Genomic DNA, 14,940 nt, shown 5'->3' on the forward strand with positions numbered 1-14,940 from the left:
AACATCCTGGTAAATCTCCTCTGCACACGTTCCAAAGCTTCCACGTCCTTCCTATAATGAGGCGACCAGAACTGTACGCAATACTCCAAATGCGGCCGTACCAGAGTTTTGTACAGCTGCAACATGACCTCATGGCTCCGGAACTCAATCCCTCTACTAATAAAGGCCAACACACCATAGGCCTTCTTCACAACCCTATCAACCTGGGTGGTAACTTTCAGGGATCTATGTACATGGACACCGAGATCCCTATGCTCATCCACACTACCAAGAATTTTACCATTAGCCAAATATTCCGCGTTCCTGTTATTCTTTCCAAAGTGAATCACCTCACACTTCTCTACATTAAACTCCATTTGCCACCTCTCAGCCCAGCTCTGCAGCTTATCTATGTCCCTCTGTAACCTGCAACATCCTTCCGCACTGTCCACAACTCCACCGACTTTAGTGTCGTCTGCAAATTTACTCACCCAACCTTCTGTGCCCTCCTCTAGGTCATTCATAAAAATGACAAACAGCAACGATGCTCTGCTTCATCTTGTGCCCGCAAGGCATTTGGACATGCACAAAAGGAAACCATTCTTTGAATTATTTTAATGTCTCCCTTGGTTGAGTTGGTAAAGGTCCTGCCCAGGATAGAACATAGAACTGTACAGCACAGTACAAGCCCTTCGGCCCACGATGTTGTGCCGAACTAGTCTGAAACTAAGATCAAATCAACCTACTCCCAATCATTCTAGTGCACTTCATATGCCTATCCAATAACCGCTTGAAAGTTCCTAAAGTGTCAGACTCCACTACCATAGCTGGGAGTGCGTTCCACGCACCAACCACTTTCTGAGTAAAGAAGCTACCTCTGACATCCTTCCTATATCTTCCACCATGAACCATATAGTTATGCCCCCTTGTAACAGCTGCATCCACCCGAGGAAAAAGTCGCTGAATGTCCACTCTATCTATCCCTCTCATCATCTTATACACCTCAATTAAGTCACCTCTCATCCTCCTTCGCTCCAATGAGAAAAGCCCTAGCTCCCTCAACCTTTCCTCAAAAGACCTACCCTCCAATCCAGGCAGCATCCCTGTAAATCTCCTTTGCACCCTTTCCAATGCTTCCACATCCTTCCTATAATAAGGTGACCAGATAAAATTGAACTAAAGAGAAAAACAAGCAAAAAATGTAACCACCAGTTTGTGCTGAATTAGCTGGGACTCCAATTACCTTTGGCACTTCTGGTCTACGGATGGAAAAGCAGCTGGGATTCCTGCCACTGATTAGTGACCCCTATGCTGTTTATATCGTTGATCATTTTACCAACATTTGTTGTCTATGCTGACACGTAGAAGAATGGTCGCATAGGCAAAGTAACAATAGGGTAGGTGATGCCCAAAGAATTATAATGCACCATGGATTTTTGGCTCCTAGTAAAGAGAACATTGGGAAGAAACCTTTTTTGTAAACTTCATTTTTACTGGATGCGAGCTTCACTGGTTAGGCCAGCATCTGTTGCCCATCCATAATTGCCCTCGAGAAGGTGGTGGTAAACTGCCTTCTTGAATCACTGAAATCCATGTCGTACAGGTACACCCACTGCTATTAGGGAGGGAATTCCAGGGTTTTGACCCAGCGACAGTGAAGGAATGACAATTATTTCCAAGTCAGGTTGGTGAGTGATTTGGAGGGGAACTTCCAGTTGGTGGAGTTCCAATGTATCAATGCTGCCCTTATCCTAGATGGGAGTAGTTTGGGTTAAGTGCTGCCCACGAAGCCTTGGTGAGTTGAAAAACATACCGTTACAATCTGCTTTGGTGATGATTGCTTCCATAATTAGTCAAATTAGAACAATGATTTTAAAACCGAGATGAGGAGAATATTTTTCTCTTGAGGGTCATGAATCCCTGGAACGGTCTTCCTCAGAAGGCAGTGGAAGTAGAGTCTTTGAATATTTTTAAGGCTGAGCTCGATCGATTCTTGATTAACAAGGGGGTGAAAAGTTATCAGCAAAACGTAGGATTGTCGGGTTGAAGTTACAATCAGATCAGTCATGATCTCATTGAATGTTGCAGCAGGCTCGAGGAGCTGAGTGGCGTACACCTGCTCCATAACTGTTTGTTTGTATGCTATAGCTTCAATTGTAAATTAATAGAATCATTTGTTATAGTTATCTGGCCAGAATTAAAATAAATCCAGGTGACTCTTCCAGTGGTTCAATTTAATTTCTTAGTCTCTATTTCATGTTGCTACAATATCACATCATGACCCATGTGACTGAAACTAAATACTGTATAAACTGCGCAGTGTTGCATATTAAGCAATGTTCTTGTACTATCAGTGAGCAAAGGGTGAAGCATTTAGTTAGCAGTGATATAACAGCAAAACTAGGACTGTCTCAGACAAGATGAAACCTTCATTTTCAGGATCTGAATATTAGGAAGATGTGCATAATTTGGGGGATATGTGATGATCTAAATTGCATTTTAATTTATGACTCTTAATCTAGGCAAAATCAGAAATCACATGGATAGAAAAGGACTTTGCCTCTTTAAATTATAAGGTAAGATGCTGACACTTATCATTCACATATCCTCTTTCTAATCTCACTGCTTTGACTTGCTTGGCAAACGACCCATTAATTAATTCTAAATAGAAAGCTATGGTCTCACCTTATTTCCTCTTGGGAATGTGACCACCAGTTTGTGCTGAATTAGCTGACCTTAGCTGGGACTCCAATTATCTTTGGCACTCCTGGTCTACGGATGGAAAAGCAGCTGGGATTCCTGCCATTGATTAGTGACCCCTATGGTGTTTATATTGTTGATCATTAGTGTGCTATGGTAATTGTTATGTGTTCATGTTTGTCCCGAGTTGGAACAAGGTCACTTTAAAAGTTTGATCATGTGTCCTATTAATGATGTCATTGGGACTTTGGGAAGCCTAACAGTCAGTCTAGTCCAGGCATTTTCAAAGTGGGGGTTGCGACCCGCGGGTGGGTTGTGGGCGGGTGTCAGGAAGTTCGCGGAACCATCCATTCCGGCGTCCCTGAATGCAGGAATTCACACGCAACAGCCGCAGAAGCCGGTTTTTAACAATTCCGGCAGCGAGCAGCTTCAAAACTGATGGCCGTGACCAGTTAAAAAAATGCGGGCGCACTGCACATGCATGCCTGCTCATGACAGTGCGCATGTGCGGAGCCCAGTGAGAAGCACCGCCTCCTCTTGACCCAGGAGAAGATTATTTTAAAACTTCAACGCAATCTTCCTGCCTGAAGCGAGGCAGAGAGCAGGTCACATGCCCCGAACGCTGACGTCAAAAGTCACATGCTATGGCCGTGATTGCGATTCCTCCATTTGTCAGCAGCAAACAAGTAAAATTTAAAATGGATCGTTTTGAAAGAAGGAAGAGAAGTCCAGAGACACAAACAGGCCAGTATCTCTCAACTAAACCTGCTGGACAGAGTGGCTCGGGAGAATCCACCGCAGGATAAAGCAGTGCTGGTGTGAGCTGTTCAGGAGAGCCCACAATAGGACAAAGCAGTGCTGGTGTGAGCTCCAGGGCCTCTGGTGGACAGCCCATTAAGAAGAAGCTGAAATCAGACACAAGGCAGTATAAAGATGATTTTTTTAAGGTATGGATTTATTAATTGTGCCAATGCAAATCAGGATACAAGGCCTATGTGTGTTATATGCAGGGAAGTGCTGGCAAATGTAAGTTTAAAACCCTCAAAACTTCAAAGGTCTGGTGAATTCGAAGACAAACCTTGATTTTTTTCAAAGGATGCAACGAGAACTGAAATCGTCGGCTGAAGTCCTCAGCAGAAATGTTACATTGAACGACAAAGTACAATTTGCCTCTTACATGGTAGTTTACCGTGTAGCCTGAGAGAAAATGCCCCACACTGTAGCAGAGGGATTAATTCTCCCTGCAGCATTAGATGAAATGAAAATGAAAATTGCTTATTGTCACAAGTAGGCTTCAATGAAGTTACTGTGAAAAGCCCCTAGTCACCACATTCCGGCGCCTGTTCAGGAAGGCTGTTACGGGAATCGAACCGTGCTGCTGGCCTGCCTTGGTCTGCTTTCAAAGCCAGCGATTTAGCCCAGTGTGCTAAACAGCCCCGCTGTCCGTACGGTCATGGATGAGAGGTTTGTTGAAAAAGTGAAATGTTATCACAGTGGCTCGCTGAATTTGTGATATTGCTGAGAATTTAGAAGCCCAGCTTATTTCTTTTTAAAATCAGCGCAGTAGTTCTCAATACAATTGGATGAAAGTACAGACATTTCAGATTGTGCAACCTTGCTAGTTTACATTAGAAAAGTTTGGCACAATGAATTTGTTGAGAATTTGCTGTGCTGCCTGACTTTTATCAACCAACAGGTCTGGCGGAGAGATTTTTCAAGCATTGAATAGTTTTGTAGTTGGAAAGTGCGGGCTTGACTGGGTTCGTTGCAGAGAAATCACAAGCGATGGAGCAGCCAACATAACTGGGAAAAACAGCGGAGTTATAGTAAGGATGAAGGAGGCAGCTGGTCAGGACATTGTTTGGAATTGTTGTTTTATTCACCGTGAGGTGCTGGCATCGAAAGGAATTCCATCCGATCTTGAAGTGGTGTTGAAAGGAATTGTGAAAGTTGTGAATTTCATTAAAAGCAGTGTGCACTCAATACCAGACTTTTTGAGACTCTGTGTTCCGATATGGGGACTGAGCACATATATTTATTGTTCCACACAGAAGTACATTGGCTGTCAAGGGGTCGGGTGCTTCTCAGAGTTTATGAACTGAGTTTACGAACTGGAATTCACGCTTTCCTCCTTGAGAAATTGTCCTCTCTGGCTGTTTCATTTCCTGATGAAACTTGGATGCTAACTATGTCTTACCTTGCAGACATCTTTTCAATTCTAAATGAACTGAATCTCAAATTGCAAGGGAAGGATGATGATTACTTTCAGCACTGTGAAGAAATCTAAGCTTCCCAAAAGTAATTGGAAGTTTGGCAATTGTGAATGCAAAGCCAAAATTACGACATGTTCCCCACACTGCTACGCCACATTGAAGAAAACAGCATTAGTAAGGAAACTGTAAATGGACTGGCAAGCCTTATTCAGTTGCATCTGACTGCGCTGATCAACAACTGTGGTCGCTACTTTCCAGAAGAGAAGTTTAAGATTTGAGAGAGGTGGGTGAAAAATCCCTTTGAGTTTGTGACCCCAGATTCAGTTGTTAACTTGCAGCTGACTCCAAATAAGAAACTGAAAGTCTGGCACAAATCAATGAGGCTGTCAGCATTCTGGAGTAGCGTCTCCGAGGAGTATCCGAGGAGCTGAGTAAAACAAACATTTTGTTGTTTTTACCCTTTACAACGACCTACATGTGCGAGGTTGGATTTTCCGTCCTCACTAAGATGAAGATGGCACAAAGGAACTGGCTGAATCCTGCACCCAATGTGTGCATAGCCGTCTCCTCCTGTGAACCAAGCAGGCTCACCTCTCGCATAGGAAATAGAAAATGGTGGGTCGCGAAGGTCGGCCAGCGTGGGTCCTGAATGTCGGCGTTTGATAAAATGGGTCCCCGGAAAAAAAGTTTGAAAAACACTGGTCTAGTCTCGCAGCCTGTTGAGTAAAAACATTTCCAATAAAACTCTTGTTTTTTTGTAACATCATGGTCTGCAACCCTATCCTTTAAAAATACCACAAAACAACTTTGGTTCAGGTTCCACAAACGTAACCAGCAAGAAATTGAATCAATTACACAATTTGTAGCTACTTTGAATAAATTAGCTTAATACTGTGCATTTGGAGATGTCCTGAATAACACTGTTAGAGACGAACTTGTGTGTGGGTTAAGAAACGAAGCTCTCCCGAAAAGCTTGTTAACACAGAGCAACTTAGACCTAAAGAAGGCTTTAGAAGTCATGACAAAGGGTCATCTGGACTTGAAACGCTAGCACTTTTCTCTCCCTGCAGATGCTGCCAGACCTGCTGAGATTTTCCAGCATTTTCTTTTTGGTTTCAGATCCCAGCATCCGCAGTAATTTGTTTTTATTGAGAAGTCACGATCTCTGTGGGACTAGCAGTTAAGGAAGCACAAAAATTAAGCTTGACCACTTAAATGCATGAAATTCTGGCTAAGTCCAGAACATAGACACAGGTTCGAAATTGTCATTGATGTGCAAAAACTGGGCACACAGCAATTGATTGTTGGAATAAAAATGCAAAATGCAAGAACTGCGGTAAAAAGGAACACCCTGAATGTGCTTGTTGGAGGAAGAAACAAGTTTCAAACACGAATTATAGAATGCAAGAACCAAATACATCAAATGAAAAATTAAATAGAGGGGAAAGTATCCACGTTATACAAAAAGGGCACAACAAACGACCATAGTCATAGTCAGGTGACGAGCTGTCGTATATATTGGCCATTGTGAGCGCAACAAACCATGACAGGGTCACTCCTTTACTGGACAGACAAGCAGTAAAAATGGAGCTGGACACTAGCACAACCATTTCATTAGTACTAGAAACTGTTTACATAGATACATAGAAGATAGGAGCAGGAGGAGGCCTTTTGGCCCTTCAAGCCTGCTCCACCATTTATCACGATCATGGCTGATCATCCAACTCAATAGCCTAATCCTGCTTTTCCCCAATAGCTTTGATCCCATTCTCCCCAAGTGCTATATCTGGCCGCCTTTTGAACATATTCAATGTTTTAGCATCAGCTACTTCCTGTGGTAATGAATTCCACAGGCTCACCACTCTTTGGGTTAAGAAATGTCTCCTCATCTCTGTCCGAAATGGTTTTCCTTGAATTCTCAGACAGTGATGCTTGGTTCTGGACACATCTTCCCTGCATCTACCCTGTCTAGTCCTGTTAGAATTTTATAAGTCTCTATGAGATTCTGAACTCCAGCGAGAATAATCCTAACCTAGTCAATATCCAAGAGAAACTACGACATATCGCCTTAGAACCCTCAAATGTACTACTAAAAAGAGACATCTGATTGTGGCATGTAGGTGGAGGTCACATGTTTGGTGGCTCCTGCCAGAGCTGTCTTTAATGACGCTTTTAGTCCAGTTTTCTGTGAATGTTTGTTCATGAGGAGCTGGGGGAAGGTCTAGAGCATTTATAGAATGTCAAAAACCTGCAAGAAGAATTCAGGGAAGAAGACAGTGAGCGAACGTCTGTCGCCGACCATTGTGAGGGGTGCAGCAGGAGGTAAGATAGTGGGAGAGATTGCATTGGGTGTGGCTGCGGCCATCACAGTAGAGATAACAACAGAGGTTATGGCTGTGGAGTTCGAACGGCTGTTGTCAAAACATTTTGAAAAGCATCAGAGGTGATGGTGGCCTCACTTAAGGCATGGGTGGGAGAGACCCTTGCCTCGGTGAGAGAGGAGTTGGTGAGGACTTCAACAATGGTATGGGAGGAGGGGGGAGAAAATGAAGGGATGGAGGAGGCCTTGTCATGACACAGTGACCATTTCACCTCGGTGGATGAGGAGCTGTGGAGGGTAGCAGAGATCAGCAGCCAAGGTGGAAGATGTGGAGAACAGGTCGTGAAGACATAACCTGAGGATTGTAGGTGTGCCCGAAGAGGTGGAGAGCTAGAGCCCTGCAGAATACTTCGCCAACATGATGGCGAAGCTGATGGGGGAGGGAGAGGAGTCCACCCAGTCAGAGTTCGACAGGGCCCATCGGTCTCAGGCCGAAACTGAGGGTGAATGAGCCACCGAGGGTGTTTTCATAATTTTCAGGTGAAGGAAAGAGTGCTGAGGTGGGCGAAGCAGAGGCGTGAGGTGGAGTGAGAACGCAAGGGAATATGTATATACCAAGACTTGACGACGGAGCTGGCAAGGATTGGATTGGATTGGATTTGTTTATTGTCACGTGTACAGAGGTACAGTGAAAAATATTTTTCTGTGAGCAGCTCAACAGATCATTAAGTACATGGGAAGAAAAGGGAAGAAAATAAAATACATAATAGGGCAACACAAAGTATACAATGTAACTACATAAGCACCGGCATTGGATGAAGCATACAGGGTGTAGTGTTAATGAGGTCAGTCCACAAGAGGGTCATTTAGGAGTCTGGTAACAGCGGGGAAGAAGCTGTTCTTGAGTCTGTTTGTGTGTGTTCTCAGACTTCTGTATTTCCTGCCCGATGGAAGAAGTTGGAAGAGTGAGTAAGCTGGGTGGGAGGGGTCTTTGATTATAATGCCTGCTTTCCCCAGGCAGCGGGAGATGTAGATGGAGTCAATGGATGGGAGGCAGGTTTGTGTGATGGACTGGGCGGTGTTCACGACTCTCTGAAGTTTCTTGCGGTCCTGGGCCGAGCAGTTGCCATACCAGGGTGTGATGCAGCCAGATAGGATGCTTTCTATGGTGCATCTGTAAAAGTTGGGTTAATGTGGACATGCTGAGTTTCCTTGGTTTCCTGAGGAAGTACAGGTGCTGTTGTGCTTTCCTGGTGGTGGGGTCAACGTGGATGGACCAGGACAGATTTTTGGAGATGTGCACCCCTAAGAATTTGACCTAACTATCTCCACCTCGACCCCGTTGATGCTGACAGGGGTGTGTACAGAACTTTGCTTCCTGAAATCAATGACCAGCTCTTTAGTTTTGCTGGCACTGAGGGAGAGATTGTTGTTGCTACACTCCACTAGGTTCTCTATCTCCCTCCTGTATTCTGACTCGTCGTTATTCGAGATCCGGCCCACTATGGTCGTATCATCAGGAAACTTGTTGATGGACTTGGAACCAAATTTTGACTCGCAGTAGAGAAGGGGCTAACTACGCAGCCTTGCAGGGCCCTGGTATTGAGGACTATTGTGGAGGAGGTGGTCTTGTTCATTCTTACTGATTGTGGTCTGTTGGTCAGAAAATCGAGGATCCAGTTGCAGAGTGGAGGCGAATGGCCTTCAGACGGGCTCAGGTGGCATTGTATAAGCACAAACTGCGGTTGGTGTAGTCTATCCGGCAGAGACTATTATTTTGAGTTGGCGGCAGAGGCATTTGTGAAGGCAGAAGGTCTGGGATTGGGCTGAATTTGGACTTTTGACGGTTTTGGACTGAGTTTTTTCATTGTTTTTTCTGATTTGTATTTCTTTTGTGTGTGGGTGTTATGGATAACTTTATTGTGGGTTGGGCAGCATGGTGGCACAGTGGTTAGCACTGCTGAATCACAGCGCCGAGGTCCCAGGTTCGATCCCGGCTCTGGGTCACTGACATGTGGAGTTTACACATTCTCCCAGTGTTTGCATGGGTTTCGCCCTCGCAACTCAAAGATGTGCAGGGTAGGTGGGTTGGCTAAATTGCCCCTTAATTGCAAAAAATTAATTCGGTACTCTAAATTTATTTTTAAAAACTTTATTTTGGGTTTTGTTTGGATGTAATGGGGATGAGAAGGATGAGGAGGGCATTGAGATCAGTGTGGTTTCATTTTTGATGTAGAAGAGGGGGCTCTGGCAGGGGCCATGGTGCTAGCAAAAGATTATGGTTATGGGGAGCACACGGGCCTACCTTATAAGTGTGGTGCAACAGAGAGCTAAAAACTTTTAAATTAAAGCAATGTTTATTTATGAAACCAGTTAACACTTTATAAACCCACAGTAAACATCTTAACAACTATCAGCGCCAATCATCCCCACAGATACAATATTCTTTAAGTAACCCTTAATCTTTCCTTGCAACATCCATAAGACAACTACCCTCTTCAACACCGACATTAGGTTTAAATCTCTACTGAGAGCAGTTATCACTTTTAAATTAGCAAGTGATTTGAATACATTCCTTTCATGCAGAAAGAAATCAGAATTACACCTGGTTTTGCTGGATGCAGCTCCCAATCATGCAAACCGAAACTAAACACACCCTGTAGCGGCCTGCTCAAAAACAAAAGTGAAAAACAGATAGCCCAGCTCCACGTGCACACTGACATCACTGCGGCTATCTGATAAACACCCATTTCTTAAAGGTACACGCACCACAATTATTTGATAAAGGCCCATTTCTTAAAGGTACTCCCATATGACACGTGGAAGGATGACCATGACGGGTGTGGGGTGATGAGAGACTCATGGTCAGAGTTGTGATGTGGACCGTTGCGAGGGTTAGAGGGACCGGTAAAGAGTGTGCAAGTTGTCTCATATCTGATGGGCGTGAAAGTGGATGTAGACCCATCTGAGGGTAAAAGACCAGATGAGGTTGAGGAAGTTTGGGTGCTCCAGATGTTCCATTCTGGCTTTGGTAGCAGGGCACGGGAGGTGGCTATATTGGTGGGTAAGCAGGTGAGGTTCCAAATGGAGAAGGTGGTGGTGGATTACGTGGGCAGGTACGTGATTGTGTCGGGCGCACTGAAGGTGAGGTTGGTGATGTTGGTCTGCATGTTTGCCCCGAGCTGGGGTGATGCTGGGTTTATGAAGTGGATGTTAGCAGCCATACATCACCTGGATACTCACCAGCTGATAATATGGCGGCGGGTGCAGGGGGAGATTGCGGCTGGAGCAGGATTGGAATATGGTGCTGGACCTGAGAATGGATAGATCTCGGTTGCGCTTGCTCGGCCCCTCGTGTGGGAGGTGATGGGGGGCAAAAGTGTTCGGAGGGTTTATATAGGAGATGGGAGTGATTGATTTGCGGAAATTTTTGCATCCGCGTAACAGGGAATATTCGCTTTTCTCTTCAGTACGCAAGGTGTGTTTGAGAATCAACTTTTTTGTGGTAGAGAAGGCATTACTAGCTGGGGTAAAAAAGGCGGGGCACTCTGCGACCATGATATCAGATCATGCACCTCACTGGGCGGATGTGGTCTTGGAGAAGCGCTGGACCTAATTTTTTGCATCGGGGGGGGGGGGGGGGGGGGGGGGGGGGGGATGATGATGGAGAATGAAATGAAAATCGCTTATTGTCACGAGTAGGCTTCAATGAAGCTACTGTGAAAAGCCCCTAGTCGCCACGTTCCGGCGCCTGTTCGGGTAGGCTGGTACGGGAATTGAACCGTGCTGCTGGCCTGCCTTGGTCTGCTTTAAAAGCCAGCGATTTAGCCCAGTGTACTAAACCAGCACACTGTTTGTTTAGGAGTGTGTGGAGTTTAATCAAAATGGGGAGTTCTCGCCGTTGGTGGTTTGGGAGATATTGAAAGCGATAGTGAAGGGGGAGGTCATCGCATTTAAGGCAAAGATGGATAGGGAAGATCTCACTTTTTTACGTTTACTAGCGAAATGGGTCTGTAGGACCTGCATTCTGTTGGGTCTTTGTCCTGCGGTAACAGCAAGATTGAGGCCTGCCTACAAGGAGTTGATGCTCTTCATGACGTGTCTCAGTTCTAGTGGTCCTTCCAGTCCCGGCTTCCTAGCCTCCCCCATAACTGGTATGTCTAGTCCATCGAGGAACTGTTTCACTCCCAAGTCCCCTGCGGGGGGGCTCGGAGGTGTACAGTCCTCGGTAGAATGCCTTGAATGCCTCGTTGACCTTTTCTGGCTCTGCTACTAGTTTGCCTCTGCTGTTTGTGATCTGAGCTATTTCCCTAATAGCTGTCTGTTTTCTCAGCTGGTGAGCCAGCAGGGGGCTGGCTTTGTCTCCGTGCTCATAAAGGGTCCCCCATGCCTGGCAGAGTTGGTGCACTGCTTTCTTTCAGGTTGAAGTCCATTTTTAGCTTCTTCCTCTTTGTGAGGAGCTCCCCTTACCTGGGAGAAGAAGAACTCCTTCTCTCCTGGATGGGTGAACCGCCATGCGTCCACTGCCCCATCTGCTCCATAAATATGTTGGGTTCTTTGGCCATGTTGGAGGTCCTCCCTGACGACCTGTCTGTTAGTAGGTCCTGTACGCAAGTGCCCCCCCATCCCTCCAAATGATAAGTCGGTGTGTGTCGGTATCAGGGATTTCCACCATGGTCTTCTATAAAAAAAAACCAATGTCATCCCAGTTAGGCGTATACAAGGCGTGGACCATGACCTTGACATACCGTCCCCCAGGTCCGTAACCGTCCTCGTTGTGATAAACGTTGTCCTCTTATTTAATAGTCTGGCTACCTCCCTGGCTCTCATGCCCTAGCAGGAACGGTGGGTCTGTCCCACCAAGCCCTTCCTTACCTGCAGTTGGTCCTTCTCCCTCCAGTGTGTCTCTTGGAGGTCGACTAAGTCAGCTTTCATACTTTTCAGTTGGGCAAAGAATCTGGATCTTTTCACTGGGCCATTGAGTCCCCTGATGTTCCAGCTGATTATTCTGATGGGGTATTTTTGTGTCCCCCTTCTCCTCCGGGATCAACCATACTTACCTTGTGGATGTGCCCCTACACTCCGGGGTTTGCCTTTGTTAGGAGGCCATCCGAAATGGCTGTGGTCACGGGTCTCACCATGGGGCTGGGCCATGTGCTCCAGGATTTCCCTTTGTCCAGCAGCCACCCAGCATGGCAGCCAACAGTGTGTACACCATGTGTGTGACCCCCTGCACTCTGGGGTTTTTCTTTGTTGAGGAACCTACCAAAGTGGCTGCTAACGGTGCCTTTGTGTTCCAAGTAGCTATGTGTGGCCTGTTGTAGCCAGACTTATGCCCTTACTACCCGTGTCCTTATGTTTCCTCTATTGTTCTTCCCTCCTCCCCTCTCTCCCTCTCCTTCCCCCTCTCCTGTTACTGCCCCCACCCCGTTTACTCCCCTAACTGTCGACTGTCGCCCCCATTGATGTTGTGTGTCATGTCCTCCGTCTGTTTTTCTGGCTCTTGTCTATTTCTGGCCGGTTGGGGATGCTGTCCCTTCCCACCAGGTTTCCCAGCATCTGGGCTACATAGTCCATGGGGTCTCTGCCGTTGAACCCTTCCAGCAGCTCCACTATTCATATGTTTTAGAACCGTGACTGGTTCTCCTGGCCTGTATTTTCCCCTGCAGACTCCCCGTGTTGCGACCAACCTCGCTATTTATGTCTCTAGGGTGGCGATCCATTTGCTCTTGTCTGTTGAGGCTTTTTATAATTCTTTAATGATGTTACCCTGGGCCTCCAGTCACCTTTTGGTCTTGCCTGGGGTCACCTGCATGGTTGCCATGGCCTCCGCGACCACCACTCTGACCACAGCTTGGATATTGGTCTTGGTCTCTTCCCTCTTGGTTCCCTGAAGAGAAACATCTTCCATCCACCCTCTGGTGAGGGTGAACCCCGCGTACAGCTTGCTGGCCCTTCTCGCTCTGGTGTGGGCGGTGCCTCGTCGCCTCATGCGTCTGCCATCTCAGCTGCTTGTTTCTCTTAGAACATAGAACAGTACAGCACAGAACAGGCCCTTCGGCCCTCGATGTTGTGCCAGCAATGATCACCTTACTGAAGCCAACGTATCCACCCTATACCAGCAACCCCCCCATTAACCTTATTTTTTAGGACACTAAGGGCAATTTAGCATGGCCAATCCACCTAACCCGCACATCTTTGGACTGTGGGAGGAAACCGGAGCACCCGGAGGAAACCCACGCACACACGGGGAGGACGTGCAGACTCCGCACAGACAGTGACCCAGCTGGGAACTGAACCTGGGACCCTGGAGCTGTGAAGCAGTTTTGCTAATCACCATGCTACCGTGCTGCCCATGAGGGAAAATTAGTTTCCCTCATTTCCCCTCTCCATACACCGTCTGGAGTTAGTATTACTCGGCATCCTTTATGTCGTATTATTAGGTAGGGTGAGGGGATACTTTCTTCCCTGTTTTAAAAGGATATTTTGGGTAGAAGCACCTGTTTCCGGGTTCATAGGAGAGCCACCTGATGTGCGACTTCCCAGCACATCCCATCACGAGGTCTCCCATTCAATTTTTGACCACCAAACGCGGCGTCCCTTCCTACCTGCAATGTTATTGAGCAGTAACCTATTTCATACACACTCTTACTTGCAGAGTGCGCCATGGATTTTTACTGCATGTCCTTTTCAACATCTACATGCTTGCTCCACCTTTCGGCAACTTCACTTAAGGGACTCGTCATATTGCTTCATTCTTATGTGATGAATGGAGGATTTTAGGAATATTGGATTCTAAATATTGGACATAGTCTGTGGTTACAGTGTGTTTGACTGCAATGGTCATGTTTTTAGAAATGGTTTTGTTTTGAAGAGCCTGTGAGCTTTTAGGAGCCAGAAGGTGAAACTGACCAGTGGAATGAGTTTTTTAGTCTGGGCGAACGTGATTTGATTGGGGAAAGTCCCTGGGAGTTAATGGGGGCGATTCTCCGATATTGGGGCCACGTGTTCGCGCCGTCGCATTTCACGATGGCGCGAACAGGACCCGGGCACGATCTAATCTGGTGGGGGCCAACATGGTGCTGGAGCGGTTCACGCTGCTCCAGCCTCCTGATGCAGCGCCAAATGGGCACCACGCCAACCCACGCATGCGCAGTTGGGCCCGCTCAATCCTGCGCATGCGCAGTTGGGCTGCGCCATCCTTTTTTTAAAAAAAATTTTAATTCAAATTTTCAACAAATTTTAACCAACAGAACAAAGAAAAACAGTAACCCCACCCCAAATACAAAAGCAATAAATTAACAAAAAGAATGAGCATAAAATCATGAAACCACACCCCCATAGCAAACAAGTAGCCCCCCCCCCCATCCCCCCCCGGGTTGCTGCTGAAGTTGACCGCCCCCTAATGACTGCCAGGAAGTCTAGAAACGGCTGCCACCGCTGGAAGAACCCTTGCACCGACGCCCTTAGGGCAAACCAGACCCTCTCCAGTTTAATGAACCCAACCATGTCATTGATCCAGGATTCTGCGCTCGGGGGCTTCGCATCCTTCCACTGTAAAAGAATCCTGCGCCGGGCTACCAGGGATGCAAAGGTTAGAATACCGGCCTCTTTTGCCTCCTGCACTCCCGGCTCCGATGCTACCCCGAAAATTGCGAGCCCCCAGCCTGGCTCCACCCTGGAGCCAACCACCCTTGACAAGGTCCCAGCAACACCCCTCCAAAAGCC

The 14,940-nt window shown here is 46.6% G+C and overlaps 1 protein-coding gene across 2 annotated transcripts in view; it reads left to right on the top strand.

Annotated features, from left to right (window-relative positions):
- Positions 1 to 14,940, top strand: part of LOC119966427 (ribosomal protein S6 kinase 2 alpha-like) — a 491,201-nt gene that overhangs the window by 193,890 nt on the left and 282,371 nt on the right. The window contains exon 3 of one of the 2 annotated variants that reach the window (XM_038798070.1): positions 2,502 to 2,555. The exons of the other annotated variant lie outside the window; for it this stretch is intronic. Within the exon in view, the coding sequence (XP_038653998.1) occupies positions 2,502 to 2,555 (54 nt within the window). The remainder of the gene's footprint in view (positions 1 to 2,501; positions 2,556 to 14,940) is intronic. 2 annotated transcript variants of the gene reach the window in all.

This window comes from Scyliorhinus canicula, chromosome 1 (assembly GCF_902713615.1).
Source record: "Scyliorhinus canicula chromosome 1, sScyCan1.1, whole genome shotgun sequence".
Classification (NCBI taxonomy): domain Eukaryota; kingdom Metazoa; phylum Chordata; class Chondrichthyes; order Carcharhiniformes; family Scyliorhinidae; genus Scyliorhinus; species Scyliorhinus canicula.